The sequence below is a fragment of the Sinocyclocheilus grahami genome, unplaced genomic scaffold, assembly GCF_001515645.1.
Source record: "Sinocyclocheilus grahami isolate Dianchi unplaced genomic scaffold, SAMN03320097.WGS_v1.1 scaffold291.1, whole genome shotgun sequence".
Lineage (NCBI taxonomy): Eukaryota > Metazoa > Chordata > Actinopteri > Cypriniformes > Cyprinidae > Sinocyclocheilus > Sinocyclocheilus grahami.
This window is the reverse complement of record NW_015505470.1, coordinates 634,836-655,745: the sequence shown is the minus strand read 5'-3', so window position 1 is coordinate 655,745 and position 20,910 is coordinate 634,836. Positions and strand designations below refer to the sequence as shown.

The 20,910-nt window shown below is 36.1% G+C and overlaps 1 protein-coding gene across 1 annotated transcript in view; it reads right to left on the bottom strand.

The window, feature by feature from the left end:
* Window positions 1-2,686: 2,686 nt before the first annotated feature.
* LOC107600765 (nuclear pore complex protein Nup88-like) overlaps window positions 2,687-20,910 on the bottom strand; it is a 20,328-nt gene continuing 2,104 nt past the window's right edge. Inside the window, exons 6-17 of the mRNA XM_016292725.1 lie at window positions 17,036-17,234; window positions 16,786-16,936; window positions 8,720-8,818; window positions 8,548-8,638; window positions 8,266-8,370; window positions 7,566-7,718; window positions 7,099-7,224; window positions 5,800-5,865; window positions 5,467-5,547; window positions 5,196-5,322; window positions 4,921-5,039; window positions 2,687-2,995 (exon numbers count right to left, since the gene is read on the bottom strand). Coding sequence (XP_016148211.1) covers window positions 2,932-2,995; window positions 4,921-5,039; window positions 5,196-5,322; window positions 5,467-5,547; window positions 5,800-5,865; window positions 7,099-7,224; window positions 7,566-7,718; window positions 8,266-8,370; window positions 8,548-8,638; window positions 8,720-8,818; window positions 16,786-16,936; window positions 17,036-17,234 — 1,381 coding nt within the window. The 3' untranslated portion in view covers window positions 2,687-2,931. The remainder of the gene's footprint in view (window positions 2,996-4,920; window positions 5,040-5,195; window positions 5,323-5,466; window positions 5,548-5,799; window positions 5,866-7,098; window positions 7,225-7,565; window positions 7,719-8,265; window positions 8,371-8,547; window positions 8,639-8,719; window positions 8,819-16,785; window positions 16,937-17,035; window positions 17,235-20,910) is intronic.

The window sequence follows — 20,910 nt, the reverse complement described above, 5'->3', positions numbered from 1 at the left end:
ATATATTAAAATATATAAAACAGTGGTTTTTAAATTGTAGTAATATTTTGCAATATTACTGTTTTTGCGGCATAGTTAGTTTAAATCATATTGAAAAGATGAAAACATGAAAAGGGCTAAAGGTTTTAAGTAATTTACTCATGTTTACTTTAAAATAACAGACACCAGGCGATGTAACTCAACTACAGGAAACGTGTGTGTGTGTGTGAGATTTATATTCAGTTGTCTAAATGCAAAAAATCTGTTTATTTTTTACAAGACCAAGACCAGAAGTGGCATGTGATTTTTGGCATGGTCTTTTTAAAATAAAATTATATATATATATATAATATTAGTTCAGGCTGTAGAGTTAACTTAGTTTTGATTAAAAAAAAAAGAATGAAAATTGGCTGAAATTCTGAAACACCACCACCGAAAGGATCGTTAAAAGCCCTCTACATGCATGTTGAAAATCAAGTCTGCTAATTTTGTAACTGTAAGAAAGACAGTTGTCAATGGAAATTTGAATTCAGACAAAATATTCCATGTATTAAAATGTGTGGATTTTTACATCGATAAATACAATGAATTAAGTTTCCTGAGCAAAATCAACCACTATCAACTACATCTGATGAGTACACAGAACTTTAACAACGCTACTATAGTATGACCAGTGCTGCTGTAGTGATCTGATGATGATGATGATGAAGCTCTCCTGTGTGAATATGTGCATCATATTAAGACCATGTGTTGTGGGTTTTATTATCTGTAAGTTTTCACATTGCAGACACTCGTAAGCCTCATGTAATTGCGACTTCAATGGCTTCTTGTGTTTTCAGTTGCGCGACAGAAGCGATTCACTTCAGTGTAGTCTTGACGCCAGAATATTTTAGGAACTACATTTTTCATTAGCAGATAATTTTTGAACTCTAATAACTCATGTGGGGCAAGGACTACCGTTTTTAATGAAAATTATGTTTTAAAAAGACTTTTCTCCTGTCAGTATAATTTATCATTCAGGACAGTCATTTCTACTGGTTTGTGGAGATTAGTTCAGATACTTTCACAATAACAACAGTTATATTTCTGTTCTTTGCATGCTGTGTCGCAAATGCAAAAGCCCTCGCCGATTTATATACTGTACTGTGTACATATCCCTGTATATATCTATATAATAAAACAAACTGAAATGCAAGATTGATGTGGATTTGAAGTTAGTAGTCGTTCTTCGCTTTCCTTCCCATGATCATAAATGGAAGACCTGTGGTTATACATTGTTTTGAATGCATTTTACATTTTAAATGTTTACATTTCAATAACACCGTGTAATTTCTGTGACATTAGAAATATTCATGCTTGGGTTATCAAGTTATAATAGTGAAAACAAAGCAAAATTCTGAGAAAAGAGTTGAAATAACGAGTCGAAATTATGAAATAAAACGTCAGTTGACCTATAGTCCAAATTAATACCGTTATAATTATGGGAAAAGGGTTAAATTGCCATAAGCCGAAATTGAGAAAAGTTGAAGTTATGACAAGTCAAAGCAGAAAGTCTAAATTATGAGAGAACTGACTTTATCACAGTCGAAATTGACGACTCAATTATGACTAAAAGTTGACTATCAATTTGTCATGTGACTCATCTCATTTGACTTGATTTTGATTTGATTGTTGAAACTGAAAAAAGCTTAAATTGAGAAATTATTCAAATGAAGTAATTGACAAGTCAAAAATGTAATAGTCAATTATGACATCAAATATGTCACAATTACAGCAGTCAATTATGAAAAGTCAGTAACTTATGAGTCAATTACGACAAGAAATGAACTGTCATGACTGAATTTCATAATTTTATACTTTTCGTCATGATTGATTGGAATAATTTTTTTTCATTATGTGGTGGAAATGGGCTTCCAGTGCCTTGCCCCATAGACATCCACTGTAAAGTAAATTACTCCTTTAAAGTAGAGGAGTACATTACTGTAGAGAGCAATCAAGATTAAAGGGGTAGTTCACCCAAATTGCTCACCCTCAAGTTGCTCCAAAACCACAAGACCTTCATACATGCATCGTGGTACTGTCGTGAATGCACGGATGAAAATAAATTGTTGAAGGAAGTTTTTTTTTCCTTTGCGCACAAAAATTATTTTTGTAGCTTCATAAAAATACAGTTGAACCACTGATGTCACATGAACTATTTTAACAATGTCCTTACTACCTGTCTGGGCCTTGAACGTGTCAGCTGCGTTGCTGTCTATGCAGAGTCAGAAAGCTCTCGGATTTCATCAAAAATATCTTAATTTGTGTTCTAAAGATGGGCGAAGGTCTTACGGGTTTGGAACAACATTAGAGTGAGTAATTGAATTTTAATTTGAGAATTTTTTTTTTCATTTCTGGGGGAACTATCCCTTTAACTTTGGTAATAAACAACAGATACAGTTGAGCTCATCATCTATTGAACCCAGGTCATTCCTTCTCCTCACTACAGTAAATATCCAAGCTCCTTGTTCTTGACATGATCTTTGCCCTCGTCACATTCTGCCTTGTGATTAGAGGAGGGAAGGAAAAGAGGGAGAAGTCTTCATATCCAGCATGACCTCTTCAGATAAGCCATTGTCTCAGTTCAGGAAATAACGCCAATGCCCAACACTGCTGTATCACAGCTGATAAACTCCTACAGCAACATACACAGGAAAGACTCACTTCAAAGTACAAAACTCTTTATTGTCCAGGAGGTGTGTACATGTACATACCACTTATTTAAAAAAAAAGAAAGAAAAAAAGTTTATACAAAAAACCCAGCTATTTCTTTCTTCAAGACCTTCTGAATATGAGAGGTTTGGGTCAAATACTATACTTTAAAGGAGTCTAAGGAGATGCGATTTTGTAGTTTCATTGAATGCTATAAAAATGATCATCTATTGGCCTTTGAGGACTGTTGATTGCTGATGGTCAGAAACTGAAATGGTTCTTGATGTCCTTGATCTGCTTCATCATGCCAGCGATGTGCTCTCCCCTGCAGGACAGAAGTAAGCCGTTCAGGATCACTGGACTAACACAACAGTTATATATGTTATATACACGTTTATCGCTTAATTAATGCAAAATCAAGAAGAAAAAAAAAAGTAAGGTCCCCCCTCCAGACATTTGGAAATTGAAAATATTACTTGAGTTGATTCTTATTTGACTATAATATAATATATAATTAAAAATATAAAAAATTATATACACACTATATATATAAAATAGATTTTCTACATTACAATAAGGTTTTTTTCCATTGCGTTGTAGTAACAAGGTTAAGATTTGCACATGGAAATGGGGAGGTTTTTTGTGTAACAAGTAAAAGGGATATAGGGCATAACAGTTACAAGGATTAGTCTTTTGCGTAACAGGGATTTTGTTTTTTGTTGCGTAACAGCAACAAGGATGAGTCTATGTATAACAGCAACAGGGATTTTTGCGTAACAGGAATGAGTCTTTCATGTAAAAAAGATTTATTGATTTTTTTTTACAAAGGATGAGTCTTGCATAACAGTAACAGATTTATTTTTTGAGTAACAGCAACAAGGATGAATCTGTTGTGTAACAGTAACAAGTTTTTTTGCATAACGGTAACAGATTTGTTTTTTGTGTAACAGCAATAAGGATAAGTCTTGTGTAAGAGTAATAAGGATTTGTTTTTCTTTTTTTGCGCAACAGCAACAAGGATGAATCTGTTGTGTAACAGTAACAAGTTTTTTTGCACAACGGTAACAGATTTGTTTTTTGTGTAACAGCAATAAGGATAAGTCTTGTGTAGGAGTAATAAGGATTTGTTTTTCTTTTTTTGCGCAACAGCAACAAGGATGACACTATGTATAACAGTAATGGATTTTTTGCATAACAGGATTGAGTCTTATGTAACAGTAACAGGGATTTGTTTTTTGAGAAACGGCAACAAGGATGCATCTTGTGTAGCTGTAACAGTTTTTTTTTGCATAACAGCAACAAGGACGAGTGTCTTGCGTAACAGTAACTTGTTTTTTGTGTAACATCAATAAGGATAAGCCTTTAGTGTAACAGTAAAAGGGATTTTTTTATATGTATTAATTTTTTTGCATAACAGTAACAAGGATGAGTCTTTTGCGTAACAGTAGCAGGGATTTGTTGTTTTTTTGTGTAACAGCAGTAAGGATGAATCTATGTATAACAGTAACAGGGTTTTTGCGTAACACGATTGAGCCTTTTATGTAACGGTAACAGGTTTTTTTGGCGTAACAGCAACAAGGACAAGTCTATGTATAACAGTAACAGGGATTTTTTTGTGTAACAGGACTGAGCCTTTTATGTAACAGTAACTGTTCTTTTTTTTGCATAACAGTAACAGATTTTTGTGTGTGTAACAGTAACGGACTAATTTTTTTCTTTAACATGTAACAGGGATAAGGTTTTTTGCATAGCATTAATAGATCGGTTTTCTTGCATAATAACAGTGACTCGATTTTTGCATGATACAATAACAGTTTTCTGCACATTATGGTAACAGAAATTAGGTTTTTCTGCATTATAGTAACAGGTATGAGATTTTTTTTTTTCAATAACAGTAACAGGAATTTGTTTATTTGCATTACATTAACTGGGATGTGGTTTTTTCACCCACATCACAGACTACATACAATCCTATATTTGCAGTCTTGTAGAACACTGTCATGGTTTTAAAAATAGAATTTGTCATTTCTATTTTCTATCATCTATATCTGTCATTTATTTTTATTCACTTGGTTTCAGGGTATAATTTGACCCTTTTCATGCTACAGAATAAGAGATGGTCACGGACCAACAACAGACCTCTGCAAAGCGTCTTTGAATACACACTTTTCAGTATGAATGGCGCTAGCATTGACATTTGGTGTTTTGTATACGTGTGAAGTAAAGCAGGTGGTAACTCTCTGTACATACTGTTCTTTCAGCACTCCCTGGACACACTTCCTCTGGTGGGCGTTGAGTGTGAGACTGGAGCGAGCCGGAGATGCTCCTGTATTCATCTGCTTCTTCTGATATTCCTTCTTCATGTTCACCTGACAACACATTACAGCACACAGTGACACTGGGGAAATGACATACATCCGCTCTGCTCATGGCAACAGAGGAACACTGCCAAAACAAACCAGGTTTTAACTAGGATACATGGTGAAGCAGCGTACATATCAGACTACCATCTGCATTAAACAGACCTGTTTAATGCCGTTGTCAAGGTGACGGAGCTGATCATGGATGGTTTGCAGTTCCTTCCTCATGTCCTTCTCACTGTCTGACAGCACAGGAAGTTGACTCCGCAGACTTCCCAAAACCTGTTTTACTCTATACACACACACACACACACACATACCATACACTTAAGTGGTTGTATCTTAGTTACAATTAATTCAATAAGGAAGTTCTGAGTTCAGAAAAAATGCCCATTTCAACATTTTTCTATTTAACTAATTTCAAAGAAAGGTGAACCTGTTAATGATGGCTTCTTGACGGTACTTGGCATCTTCATATTTATCAGCCAGGCGCTCCGCAGCCTCTCTCAGGCTTTTTCTACAACACACCATCACATTTACCATCTTTAGCACAGGCACATACTGCCGTAAACCACAGCGTTAATAACTCTTCTGTGCTGAGCCCACTCATACTGTATATTTCCAGTGTCTACCACACAATAATAACATGAGGTTCTGCTTTCTATTTGTAGTACTCGTACATGTAGTTCTTCTCAATGACTCAACTGAGCTAAATGTGTTTCTGTATGTGTGGTTGTGATTAGTGCTATTCAGGCAGTGCTGGGGTCACCTCTCCTCTCTACAAAGAGCAAGATCCTCCAGCTGCTTATTCTTCTGGCCGGTCAGGAGCTTTACTCTGAAAAGGGGACAATCATGAAATAAATGATCACAGATGTATTTACATGGACTGCAACAGTTACACACTACTAAACAATAAATGTTGATTAGGTGGTTTATGTGGAACACTTTTATACTCTACAGAGCATATTTCTATTTCAGATTTAAATGAGAGCATGCAGTGCTATAACTGAAAAATAGTACTGCACTGGTACCATGGTGCAAATGAAAATACTATAGTAGTTGTATATATTACAGTTCAAATGTAAAGTCAATAAGATTATTTACTAATTTTTTTGATTGATTGTAAGAAGTCTTTTATACTCACACATTTAATGAATCACAAATAATGTAAAAACACTATTACTGTGAAATATTATTAAATAATTATATATATACACATACACACATACATACATACATACACACACATATATATACACTTACATACATACACACACATATATATATACACATACATACACACATACACATATATATACACTTACATATATATACACATACATACATACACACACATATATATACACATACATACACACATACATACACACACATATATATATACACACATATATATATATATACACACATACATACACACACATACATACACACACACATATATATATATATATATATATACACATACATACATACACATATATATATATATACACATACATACATACACATATATATATATATATATATATATATATAGCGCGCAAGAAACATTGTTTTGTGCTATTTGTTTCAGGATCCTTTGATGAATTAAAAAAAAAAGGTTTAAAAGAACAGCATTTATTTGAAACAAATATTTTGTAACATTGTAAAAGTCGTGACTTTTGATCAATTTAAAGCATCCTTCCTGGATAAAAGTTAAAATTTTAGAATAATTAAATTTTTCTTACCCTAGACTTCTATTGTACATTTTATTTAGTTTTACATTATACATACTTTACATATAATGTCCATTACACATTACAAGTTTATTTCTTGCACAGTATTTAAATGTCACAATGAAAATATCCTCATAATTCTAAAAAATATTCTTTTTTTTTTTTGTAGATGTCTCTCACTTTTGACCAATTTAATGCATCCTTGTTAAATAAATAGAAATAAAAATAATAATAATACTGACACCCACATTTTTGAGCGGTACCATAATTATTACAATTTTAAAAAATAGCTGTTAACAAAATTATCCTAAAACAATTTTATCTTGTACCTTCTCTGCATTTCTTCATGCGCCAGGCCCAGTTTGAGGATGTACTCCTCCCTGAACACCTGTGTGGCTCTGCTTAACAGCTGCAGGCATTCTGGAGGAGGAGGAGACAAGTCCTTATCACCTGCCCTAAAACACACACACACACACAAGAAAGTGACAACCTCAATGACAGCTTCAATAAAGTTCAGAAAACATCCATTCAGAATGAGAAATATTAGTTTAATATAACCAATGCAATATAATATAATGCAACAAAAAAAACATGTTAAAGTGCTTAAGCTCCATTAGGGAATATGTAGGTGGTTTGTTGCTGGTTCAAGATGGTCTACCAGCCCTAAAGGGTAAGACCAGGATGATCTAGCAGGCCTAAACCAGTTTTTTCAGCTGATAGTCCAGGTGATTAATCATTTAATCTTAAGTTGGTTTTAACTGTTTTTTAAAACTTGAGATAAGTAGTCACATTTTACCTCAGCATTAATGGATTGGTTGAGCTGCGTGCCAGGATGTTGCGAATATGCTGTTCAAAGGAGTCTTCAGCCAATCCACGCAGAGGAGAGCTTCCTGACCCCGCCCCCGGATGAGAGCAGAGCAACGGAGGGGACGAGGGACGAATAGAGCTTCTACATGGATATTTAAAAAGAAAATCTTAAATAATCTGATAAAATCCTAAGAACCAGATAGCAAGTAATTTACTTTCAAGTACGATATAACACTGGGATTCCCAAACTTTCTTGTCAGCTGAACACCTTAAATATATAAAGCCTGTAAAATATTTAATTAATGTAACCCCTGAGCTGATTTAACAACACGTTTGCATGTTCTCTGGTGCTGGTAATAATATTACTACTAATAATTATTATCATTATTAATAGGTTTCAACTCTAATTATAAAGATAAAGACAAATACAATGTTGACAGCAATTAAATTTAAGAAAAAAAGATCTGATAATTATAAAGAAATACGCTGCATGCTTCACTCAAAAACACGCAGCACATTAAAGAGTTAATAATCACACTAAGCTATATTGTTTTCATTTTTACATTTGATATCATTTGTAATTAGCTTCCCCTAAACTAACAAACCCCCTACAGCTCCCTCACAATCCCCCGTTTGGGAAACCCTGCCCTAACAAATAGGGAAAGAGCCAGAGTGTGCTTGTCACATACAGCAGAGGGAGCAGGAGACACTCGTAGGTACTCGTGATGCAGATCATGGTGGCTCCCAGAGACAGGTCTGACACTATCCAAAACCCACGAATAGGAGCCGGCAAACTGAGAGAGAGAGAGATCAGACGAGAGGGGGATTTAATTAAAGCACCAGTAATCTAGTGCTTACTCAACGTCCCTTAAAGGTTTGCTTAAACATCTGCAAATTGGGCTTTTGTTTCACAAGAGATCTGGGTTTTAGCTTTAACCATAGCTTCTGGTTTCCTGTGAGTGTTCTTCTACCTATTTGCGAGAGGTCTGGTGCACAGGATGTGCTCCACTATACAGCGCTGCTCTGCCGCCAGCTCCTGCAGACTGTCTTTATCCTCCTCATCTGCAATATCAAAATACATAGAGTTCTTCAAACACTGTAATCGGAAATATTTAAAATGTCCCAAGTAAAGGATGTACTCACCAGACTCCAGAAACCCGTGCAGTTTTTTGAACCAGGTGAGTCCTACACTGTGAACACCGGCCTCATGGGTGCAGTGGTACCTGTGCTGACAAAGAGGGTCTGAAACAGAGGGTTTTTCATATTAATTAATAGTAACGACAGTTATATTATTACAAAACATTACATCAAATAATTGTTCTTTTGAAATTTCTATTTCACCAAAATTAAAAAAAAAAAAATCCACAAAAATATTAAGCAGCACAACTGATTTTAACATTGATAATAACAAAAAATGTTTCCTGAGCGGCAAATCAGCATATTAGAATGATTTCCGAACGATCACTTGACACTAAAGTCTGGAGTAATGGCTGCTATAAATTACATTTTAAGATCTATATGTGACCCTGGACCACAAAACCAGTCTTAAGTGTCAATTTTTCGAAACTGAGATTTATACATCATCTGAAAGCTGAATAAATAAGCTTTCCATTGATGTTTGGTTTGTTAGGATAGGACAATATTTGGCCGAGATGCAACTAATTGAAAATCTGGAATCTGAGGGTGCAAAAAAATCTAAATACTGACAAAATTGCCTTTAAAGTTGTCCAAATGAAGTTTTAGCAATGCATATTACTAATCAAAAATTAAGTTGATATATTTACGGTAGGAAATTTACAAAATATCTTCATGAAACATGATCTTTACTTAATATCCTAATGATTTTTGGCATAAAAGAAAAATCAATAATTTTGACCCATACAAAGGTTTTTTGGCTATTGCTGAAAAAATATACCCCAGTGACTTAAGCAACAATTTTGTTTAAAATCAGTAGCATAAATAAATAATGCTTCTTTTCACAAACATAATATATAAGTGATCAAAAAAGTTAAAACACCTAGTTTTTAAATATTTAATATTTTAAATATATATTTTCATACATTTTTAACCATAATGCCACATCAGCCTTCACACTAGTCTACTAAAAACTTGTTACATAATCCTAAAGAAGATTTAAAATCTAATGTTCTGATTTGATTTTGAGAAACCTTTCTTGAAATGAAAGAAAAAGAAATTTTACAAGTGTCTTTACTGCAACTGATAACCAATGTAAGGCATCTCTGGAGAATAATAGTATTAGTAACTTCTTGCGAAAACACTTTTTGCTAAAATTTTTCCAAGTATGCCAAAAGTTCCTGGAATTGCACACAGTATCCAGTGGATTTTTAAATGCTGGCCGACTATTACCCATGACATCTTGCAGAATAAGAGTTATTTCAAATATTTTTAGCATTCACAGTAAATGTGGGGCCAAATCTGCCAACAGCCAAGTAGAATTTTGCTAAACACTAATGCTTACTTGCAAACCCAGACAGTATGCAATGAGGTTTGCGGTATCAAAATGTAATTTTATGACATACTACTACATACCCAAAAGCAATTTGATTCTCATCCCCAGCAAATTACGTATCATTACGGTGTAACATAAGTATTTAAATTATGATGTAGCCTCTTGGTGTGGCGAGTGCTTGAGTGACCTCCTGACCTCGGTGTAATCTGATTGGACAGGTGAAATCAGACTCTGTAATCTCCTCCTCCTCCCCAGCAGCCAGTTTGAGCGTCAGTTCCAGCTCCACACACTCAAACACATAAAGCGAGGGCACAGTCTCTGAGCCTCTGGACCATCTCTCTACAGCCTGAACGAAGCACAGAAACAGGGGCTCAGCATATCTCACACTGCACGAGCTGCATTTGAGGATTTGTAAGATGTATTGACTAAATTTTGTCTGTCTTACTCCGCCATCCTCCTCTTCCTCTGCCTCCAGCACCACACAGTGGTACAGCATTCCTGATTCAGTGGCAATAACCAGGATGTTCGGCACACAAGGCAGGCAGAGCACAGCACACGCATCATAGCCGTAATTATCTTCTGCCGCGGGGTACATGGGTAATGGGCCCATCGGCTTCCCGAAATTACTGACACCATGAGAAAGACTGAAGATAAACGGAGCAGATATCTCACAGGCATCACATTAAGAAATCATTATTGTGACAAGGAACTAAAAAAGATGAGAAAAATATCTGTTTGTATCCACAACAAATATGTGCTGAAACAAACTCAAGGCAACTGTGTTAACATCAGGAACAATATTCATTATACATTTATATACATTATTCATATATATTTTTACACATTTTACGCCACATCTCATTACTGTAATGTGCCCAGACACTTTATTTAATTCATAAAAAAAAAATTAAATAAAATTCCTATTAGTCTCAAAGTCAGTACAACACATACTATAATAGGGCTACGTATCGGCAGCAAAGTCACAATGCGATACATATCCTGATACAGAGGCCATGATATGCTATGTATCACGATACGGGTCTGCCCTAAATCACCTCAGCAGAATTTAGTATAACAGCTGTTTATTAAACACTGCATACTGTAAGGAAAATCACCACTGCATACTGAACTACAGTATAACAATATACAGTGCCTTGCGAATGTATTCATACCTCTTCATTTTTTTCACATTTTGTTTTGTTGCTGCCTTATGTTAAACTGCTTTAAATTAGTTTTTTCCCACAACAATCTACACTCCATACACCATAATTGTCAAGCAAAAAAACAGGTTTTAAGTCAGCCCGACACAGTATCAGCTGCAACACTCCACCAATCCAGTCTTTATGGCGGTGTGGCCAAACTCAATCCTCTCTTCAGTTAAGACACATGAAAACACACTTGAAATTTACAAAAAGGCACCAAAAGGACCCTCAGACTGTGAGAAACAATATTATCTGGTCTGATGAACCTCAATTCTAAGCATCATGTTTGAAGGAAACCAGCTCCGCTCATCACCTGCAGAGTACCATCCCAAAAGTAAAGTGTGCTGGTAGCAGCCTCAGGACTGAGTAGAAGAAACGCTCAGTGCAGCAAAATATTGAGTTAGCCTTAATGAAAACCCAGTCCACAGCATTCAGAACCTCAGACTGGGCAGAAGGTTCACCTTCCAACAGGACAATGGACCCTAAGCACACAGCAATTAATAAATTTACGAAGTTGTGACAATTCTGTTTTTGCTTTGTCAGTATGGTGTATGGAGTGTAGATTGATGTGGAAAAAAAAGTAATTTAAAGAAGTTTATCATAAGGCAGCAACGTAACAAAATGTAAAAAAAAATGTACACTGTAGGTAATGGCATAGATTTCATGTTAACATTGAGCAGGTAACCAGGTACAATATTCTGATTATTTCCATCAAAATACAAAAATAATAATGTAATCTTTCTAATGAATTTATATTGCAAAGTACTCATTCAAATATATTAATAAAATCATCTTTACATTGCTGGTAGGTTATCATTGCCGGTTGTCAGTGATCTACGGCTCTGTGTAGTAAACGCTGCTCCATCTGAAAGCACGTGATGGAGATTTACTACTAATCACAGAACTGACTTTACTGACAAGATGCGCATGACAATCATGTACAGTGGGGGAAAAAAGTATTTAGTCAGCCACCAATTGTGCAAGTTCTCCCACTTAAAAAGATGAGAGAGGCCTGTAATTTTCATCATAGGTATACCTCAACTATGAGAGACAAAATGAGAAAAAAAAAATCCAGAAAATCACATTGTAGGATTTTTAAAGAATTTATTTGCAAATTATAGTGGAAAATAAGTATTTGGTCAATAACAAAATTTAATCTCAATACTTTGTTATATACCCTTTGTTGGCAATGACAGAGGTCAAACGTTTTCTGTAAGTCTTCACAAGGTTTTCACACACTGTTGCTGGTATTTTGGCCCATTCCTCCATGCAGATCCCCTCTAGAGCAGTAATGTTTTGGGGCTGTCGCTGGGCAACACAGATTTTCAACCCCCTCCAAAGATTTTCTATGGGGTTGAGATCTGGAGACTGACTAGGCCACTCCAGGACCTTGAAATACTTCTTACGAAGCCACTCCTTCGTTGCCCAGGCGGTGTGTTTGGGATCATTGTCATGCTGAAAGACCCAGCCACGTTTCATCTTCAATGCCCTTGCTGATGGAAGGAGGTTTTCACTCAAAATCTCACGATACATGGCCCCATTCATTCTTTCGTTTACACAGATCAGTCGTCCTGGTCCCTTTGCAGAAAAACAGCCCCAAAGCATGATGTTTCCACCCCCATGCTTCACAGTAGGTATGGTGTTCTTTGGATGCAACTCAGCATTCTTTCTCCTCCAAACACGACAAGTTGAGTTTTTACCAAAAAGTTATATTTTGGTTTCATCTGACCATATAACATTCTCCCAATCCTCTTCTGGATCATCCAAATGCTCTCTAGCAAACTTCAGACGGGCCTGGACATGTACTGGCTTAAGCAGGGGGACACGTCTGGCACTGCAGGATTTGAGTCCCTGGCAGCGCAGTGTGTTACTGATGTAGCCTTTGTTACTTTGGTCCCAGCTCTCTGCAGGTCATTCACTAGGTCCCCCCATGTGGTTCTGGGATTTTTGCTCACAGTTCTTGTGATCATTTTGACCCCACAGGGTGAGATCTTGCGTGGAGCCCCAGATCAAGGGAGATTATCAGTGGTCTTGTATGTCTTCCATTTTCTAATAAGTGCTCCCACAGTTGATTTCTTCACACCAAGCTGCTTACCTATTGCAGATTCAGTCTTCCCAGCCTGGTGCAGGTCTACAATTTTGTTTCTGGTGTCCTTTGACAGCTCTTTGGTCTTGGCCATGGTGGAGTTTGGAGTGTGACTGTTTGAGGTTGTGGACAGATGTCTTTTATACTGACAACGAGTTCAAACAGATGCCATTAATACAGGTAACCAGTGGAGGACAGAGGAGCCTCTTAAAGAAGAAGTTACAAGTCTGTGAGAGCCAGAAATCTTGCTTGTTTGTAGGTGACCAAATACTTATTTTACCGAGGAATTTACCAATAAATTCTTTAAAAATCCTACAATGTGATTTTCTAGATTTTTTTTCTCTCATTTTGTCTCTCATAGTTGAGGTATACCAATGATGAAAATTACAGGCCTCTCTCATCATTTTAAGTGGGAAAACTTGCACAATTGGTGGCTGACTAAATACTTTTTTGCCCCACTGTATATAAAACATCTGGTGTGTGTTGAACAAATGTTTTATGTAGCTTATTTTGCAAAAACCTTCCATTGGAAATTCCAAAATGTCATTTTAGAGCATTGAGCCATTGATATGCAGGCTAATGCAGTTATTAATGCAGTCCAACGTACTTAGCCGCAGCGTCTACTAATAGCGAATCTTTAAGTTAAACTGCTTCAAGAACCTCGCTACTGAGAAAAGTCATGTAGCTTTTCAGCTGCGAAACTATTTTATTGATAAATTCACGGGGCAGCGCTGACAACAAGTTTCTGGTCGCGTCTCAGCGTGTGTGCGCGAGTGCGTGTGTGTTTGTCTGTGAGAGAGAACGAGAGAAAGAAAGCGTTATTTCCGTAGCCTACATAAAAAAGGTGGAAGACATGGAAATACTTTGTCATTTTTTACCCTATTGTTTGTTATATTTATTTGCTCAATGTCTTCTGGGGTTTTGTTTCTTTTACTGTTGTAGATAGCCCGTCGTAGGCTAACAAAAAATTTAATATCTCTTCATTGAGTTTGGCCCCCCCTGATGAGCGAGCATAGGCACTTGCCTAGAACTCATGCATTGTGCATGCTGAATATGTTTTTATTTTTTCACTTAAAAAAACAGAATATTTAGAAAATATCTTATTTTACTAAATTGAATTATAATGACAAATGAATTTAAATGAATACATTTCCAAACATATTTTAATCAAAACTATTCCTCAAACTCTCTACCAGGTCAGTCTGACTCTCCCACGCTTTGTCCATTTTTCTTCTCTTTCTGCATCTTCTGCATATTGCACTGAAGCCCAGAAGCAACAGTCCACTGGTGAGGAGCAGAAGTCCCAGAATGGAGATGGTCGATCCGTGGGTGCTGCAGCTGTAGGCCACTGCTGTGACTGCAACGCCAATGATCAGGAGAACAACACCGAATGGAAGAGTACAGCGAGAGCAGGACCCCTCCGCTCCTCCAGTGGCTGTGGCCAGCTCTGCTCCATTAACCAGGGCTGAACCCTTCAGCACAGAATGATCAGCGCTCATGGTCCAGTGAAAGTTGCTGGGATGTTTAATTCACATTTGCTTGGTTATTTTCAGGTTCCTCTTGCTCTTTACCAACAATGCTGTGATTGTTTCAGTTTGTATCAGCATTTCTAAGATCAAAAATAACAACCAATTTTTTATGTAAACCTGTTGCAAATCCTTAGATGAAAAGTGAATTATTATATTTATTCATGTATATTCATTGATTCATCCATCCATGTACATATCTTTGTGGTATTATTTATTATTGCTATCTATTAATTTGCTCAGTCATTCACTATGTAAATTCATCAAGTACAATATTTGCACTAAAAAAATAATTTTACAATAATATTTTGGATTAGCTTTGAGTTGTATTGTATGATGCTGTATATTATTGCTATAGTTCCTATACTGAGATTTATTTTATATTGCTGTAATTTCCCCCAGGAGATTAATAAAGTATATCTATATCCTAAAAATATAGGCTGAATGAAAAAAGTAAAATAGTCACTTTGTTTTGTAATCTGGTCATTTTAAGACTGCTTATCATTTTAAGAGTTATGAAAATAAATAAAAATGTAATAATGTACTGTTCAAAAGTTCTATTTCAAGTAAATGATGTTCCTTTGAGTTTTCCAATCATCAACGAATCCTAAAAAAAAAAATTCCACAAAAATATTAAGCAGCACAACTGATTTTAACATTGATAATAACAAAAAATGTTTCCTGAGCGGCAAATCAGCATATTAGAATGATTTCCGAACGATCACTTGACACTAAAGTCTGGAGTAATGGCTGCTATAAATTACATTTTAAGATCTATATGTGACCCTGGACCACAAAACCAGTCTTAAGTGTCAATTTTTCGAAACTGAGATTTATACATCATCTGAAAGCTGAATAAATAAGCTTTCCATTGATGTTTGGTTTGTTAGGATAGGACAATATTTGGCCGAGATGCAACTAATTGAAAATCTGGAATCTGAGGGTGCAAAAAAATCTAAATACTGACAAAATTGCCTTTAAAGTTGTCCAAATGAAGTTTTAGCAATGCATATTACTAATCAAAAATTAAGTTGATATATTTACGGTAGGAAATTTACAAAATATCTTCATGAAACATGATCTTTACTTAATATCCTAATGATTTTTGGCATAAAAGAAAAATCAATAATTTTGACCCATACAAAGGTTTTTTGGCTATTGCTGAAAAAATATACCCCAGTGACTTAAGCAACAATTTTGTTTAAAATCAGTAGCATAAATAAATAATGCTTCTTTTCACAAACATAATATATAAGTGATCAAAAAAGTTAAAACACCTAGTTTTTAAATATTTAATATTTTAAATATATATTTTCATACATTTTTAACCATAATGCCACATCAGCCTTCACACTAGTCTACTAAAAACTTGTTACATAATCCTAAAGAAGATTTAAAATCTAATGTTCTGATTTGATTTTGAGAAACCTTTCTTGAAATGAAAGAAAAAGAAATTTTACAAGTGTCTTTACTGCAACTGATAACCAATGTAAGGCATCTCTGGAGAATAATAGTATTAGTAACTTCTTGCGAAAACACTTTTTGCTAAAATTTTTCCAAGTATGCCAAAAGTTCCTGGAATTGCACACAGTATCCAGTGGATTTTTAAATGCTGGCCGACTATTACCCATGACATCTTGCAGAATAAGAGTTATTTCAAATATTTTTAGCATTCACAGTAAATGTGGGGCCAAATCTGCCAACAGCCAAGTAGAATTTTGCTAAACACTAATGCTTACTTGCAAACCCAGACAGTATGCAATGAGGTTTGCGGTATCAAAATGTAATTTTATGACATACTACTACATACCCAAAAGCAATTTGATTCTCATCCCCAGCAAATTACGTATCATTACGGTGTAACATAAGTATTTAAATTATGATGTAGCCTCTTGGTGTGGCGAGTGCTTGAGTGACCTCCTGACCTCGGTGTAATCTGATTGGACAGGTGAAATCAGACTCTGTAATCTCCTCCTCCTCCCCAGCAGCCAGTTTGAGCGTCAGTTCCAGCTCCACACACTCAAACACATAAAGCGAGGGCACAGTCTCTGAGCCTCTGGACCATCTCTCTACAGCCTGAACGAAGCACAGAAACAGGGGCTCAGCATATCTCACACTGCACGAGCTGCATTTGAGGATTTGTAAGATGTATTGACTAAATTTTGTCTGTCTTACTCCGCCATCCTCCTCTTCCTCTGCCTCCAGCACCACACAGTGGTACAGCATTCCTGATTCAGTGGCAATAACCAGGATGTTCGGCACACAAGGCAGGCAGAGCACAGCACACGCATCATAGCCGTAATTATCTTCTGCCGCGGGGTACATGGGTAATGGGCCCATCGGCTTCCCGAAATTACTGACACCATGAGAAAGACTGAAGATAAACGGAGCAGATATCTCACAGGCATCACATTAAGAAATCATTATTGTGACAAGGAACTAAAAAAGATGAGAAAAATATCTGTTTGTATCCACAACAAATATGTGCTGAAACAAACTCAAGGCAACTGTGTTAACATCAGGAACAATATTCATTATACATTTATATACATTATTCATATATATTTTTACACATTTTACGCCACATCTCATTACTGTAATGTGCCCAGACACTTTATTTAATTCATAAAAAAAAAAAATTCCTAGTAGTCTCAAAGTCAGTACAACACATACTATAATAGGGCTACGTATCGGCAGCAAAGTCACAATGCGATACATATCCTGATACAGAGGCCATGATATGCTATGTATCACGATACGGGTCTGCCCTAAATCACCTCAGCAGAATTTAGTATAACAGCTGTTTATTAAACACTGCATACTGTAAGGAAAATCACCACTGCATACTGAACTACAGTATAACAATATACAGTGCCTTGCGAATGTATTCATACCTCTTCATTTTTTTCACATTTTGTTTTGTTGCTGCCTTATGTTAAACTGCTTTAAATTAGTTTTTTTCCACAACAATCTACACTCCATACACCATAATTGTCAAGCAAAAAAACAGGTTTTAAGTCAGCCCGACACAGTATCAGCTGCAACACTCCACCAATCCAGTCTTTATGGCGGTGTGGCCAAACTCAATCCTCTCTTCAGTTAAGACACATGAAAACACACTTGAAATTTACAAAAAGGCACCAAAAGGACCCTCAGACTGTGAGAAACAATATTATCTGGTCTGATGAACCTCAATTCTAAGCATCATGTTTGAAGGAAACCAGCTCCGCTCATCACCTGCAGAGTACCATCCCAAAAGTAAAGTGTGCTGGTAGCAGCCTCAGGACTGAGTAGAAGAAACGCTCAGTGCAGCAAAATATTGAGTTAGCCTTAATGAAAACCCAGTCCACAGCATTCAGAACCTCAGACTGGGCAGAAGGTTCACCTTCCAACAGGACAATGGACCCTAAGCACACAGCAATTAATAAATTTACGAAGTTGTGACAATTCTGTTTTTGCTTTGTCAGTATGGTGTATGGAGTGTAGATTGATGTGGAAAAAAAAGTACTTTAAAGAAGTTTATCATAAGGCAGCAACGTAACAAAATGTAAAAAAAATGTACACTGTAGGTAATGGCATAGATTTCATGTTAACATTGAGCAGGTAACCAGTTACAATATTCTGATTATTTCCATCAAAATACAAAAATAATAATGTAATCTTTCTAATGAATTTATATCGCAAAGTACTCATTCGAATATATTAATAAAATCATCTTTACATTGCTGGTAGGTTATCATTGCCGGTTGTCAGTGATCTACGGCTCTGTGTAGTAAACGCTGCTCCATCTGAAAGCACGTGATGGAGATTTACTACTAATCACAGAACTGACTTTACTGACAAGATGTGCATGACAATCATGTATGTGTGAGTGTGTGTGTGTGTATACACACACATATACATATATATATATATATATATATATATGTGTGTATACACACACACATACATATACATATACATATTAAGGCTGCACTCGAATAAGGATTTTTCTGGTCGAATAGTCGTTCATTTTAAGCTTTAGTCGACTAATTGCATGTTTATTAATAAACCATTTAAATCATTATAATGAGCCTTTAATTGCCTACATAGCCTAATAAGCACTCAAGCACACACATAAATCTTGCCACAGCGCACCGGCAGAAGTAATGATGATGAATGTGTCAGTGAAAAACAGTAAGGAGACTGCATTACCATTTTAATAATTTGATAAAATTGTGTTTTCTTTGTTCTCGGTTTTCAGAGATGAAGTCGGCAACACTGACTCGTCGTCTCCGCTGTACTGGACACGCTTGTTTCATACGGATTGGAGAATTTGTTTTCCATTTGAATTGGTTCATTTGAAAGTAGACATTTCACTCTCTATTTTTAATGTCTGTAAGGTAATAAATCTGCAAAAATGTCAACAATTCTGTGTTTTTCTGTCAATATGGGGTGCTGTGTGTACATTAATGAGGAAAAAAAAATTTACTTAAATGATTTTAGCAAATGGCTGCAATATAACAAAGAGTGAAAAATTTAAGGGGGTCTGAATACTTTCCGTACCCACTGTATATATATGTGTGTGTATACACACACACACATACATATACATATTAAGGCTGCACTCGAATAAGGATTTTTCTGGTCGAATAGTCGTTCATTTTAAGCTTTAGTCGACTAATTGCATGTTTATTAATAAACCATTTAAATCATTATAATGAGCCTTTAATTGCCTACATAGCCTAATAAGCACTCAAGCACACACATAAATCTTGCCACAGCGCACCGGCAGAAGTAATGATGATGAATGTGTCAGTGAAAAACAGTAAGGAGACTGCATTACCATTTTAATAATTTGATAAAATTGTGTTTTCTTTGTTCTCGGTTTTCAGAGATGAATTCGGCAACACTGACTCGTCGTCTCCGCTGTACTGGACACGCTTGTTTCATACGGATTGGAGAATTTGTTTTCCATTTGAATTGGTTCATTTGAAAGTAGACATTTCACTCTCTATAGGCCTAGATATATTTTTAATGTAATGTAAGGCAAAGATATACACGGAGTTCACGGAGACCGAGACGGCAGAAAGCGCATCCTGTTTGCTTTCATTATTTTACAAAAGCGCAATGTTTTGTTGTTATTGTGAGAGCACACAAATAAACGTAGAGTCTTTACAGATTCGAAAGATGTATTACTTTTATCCGTAAGACCAAAAATGAGGGAGTATTTAGGAGCAAGTGATCGCACGCCTCCATCTGTCCTGCAGTGATCACTGCTGTTCAGCTTCCTCGCTCCGAACAGACACTATAGCGCACATTTCTCTAGGTTAACATTAGATTGAGCGGCCATGTAAAGTTGCTGTTGCTGTTTCAGATAAAAAGCCATATATAAGGTCTATGAATGATAGGCGAGCGTTTGGATCAATTTGAATAAAATTTTGGTCGACCAAGCCTCTTCTGGTCTGCTCATATAATATATATATATATATATGAGCAATATCACTCGAGTACGAGAGCGATACCGGCTCTATATCAGCATGGCTGTAATTAGGCCAGAGGTACGAGGCCGCAGGCCGAGTGCCGGAACACAAATTGTTTTGTGTTTATACAACAGTTCGACGGAATGTGTGTAATTAAACAAGAAACAACAGAGTGCCTAATAAAACCCTCTTATTTGGATCAATTTGAATAAAATTTTGGTCGACCAAGCCTCTTCTGGTCTGCTCATATAATATATATATATGAGCAATATCACTCGAGTACGAGAGCGATACCGGCTCTATATCAGCATGGCTGTAATTAGGCCAGAGGTACGAGGCCGCAGGCCGAGTGCCGGAACACAAATTGTTTTGTGTTTATACAACAGTTCGACGGAATGTGTGTAATTAAACAAGAAACAACAGAGTGCCTAATAAAACCCTCTTTTGTGCAGAACTACTACTAAACATACGTCACGTTTAGAATTCGTATCAAGGGCATGTGCTGCTTCAGTTAGGTTATTATTGAGAAATAATGAGGTTATAAGACAGAAACAATGCGGCAAGACGTGCATCCAAATGAGAGAGAGA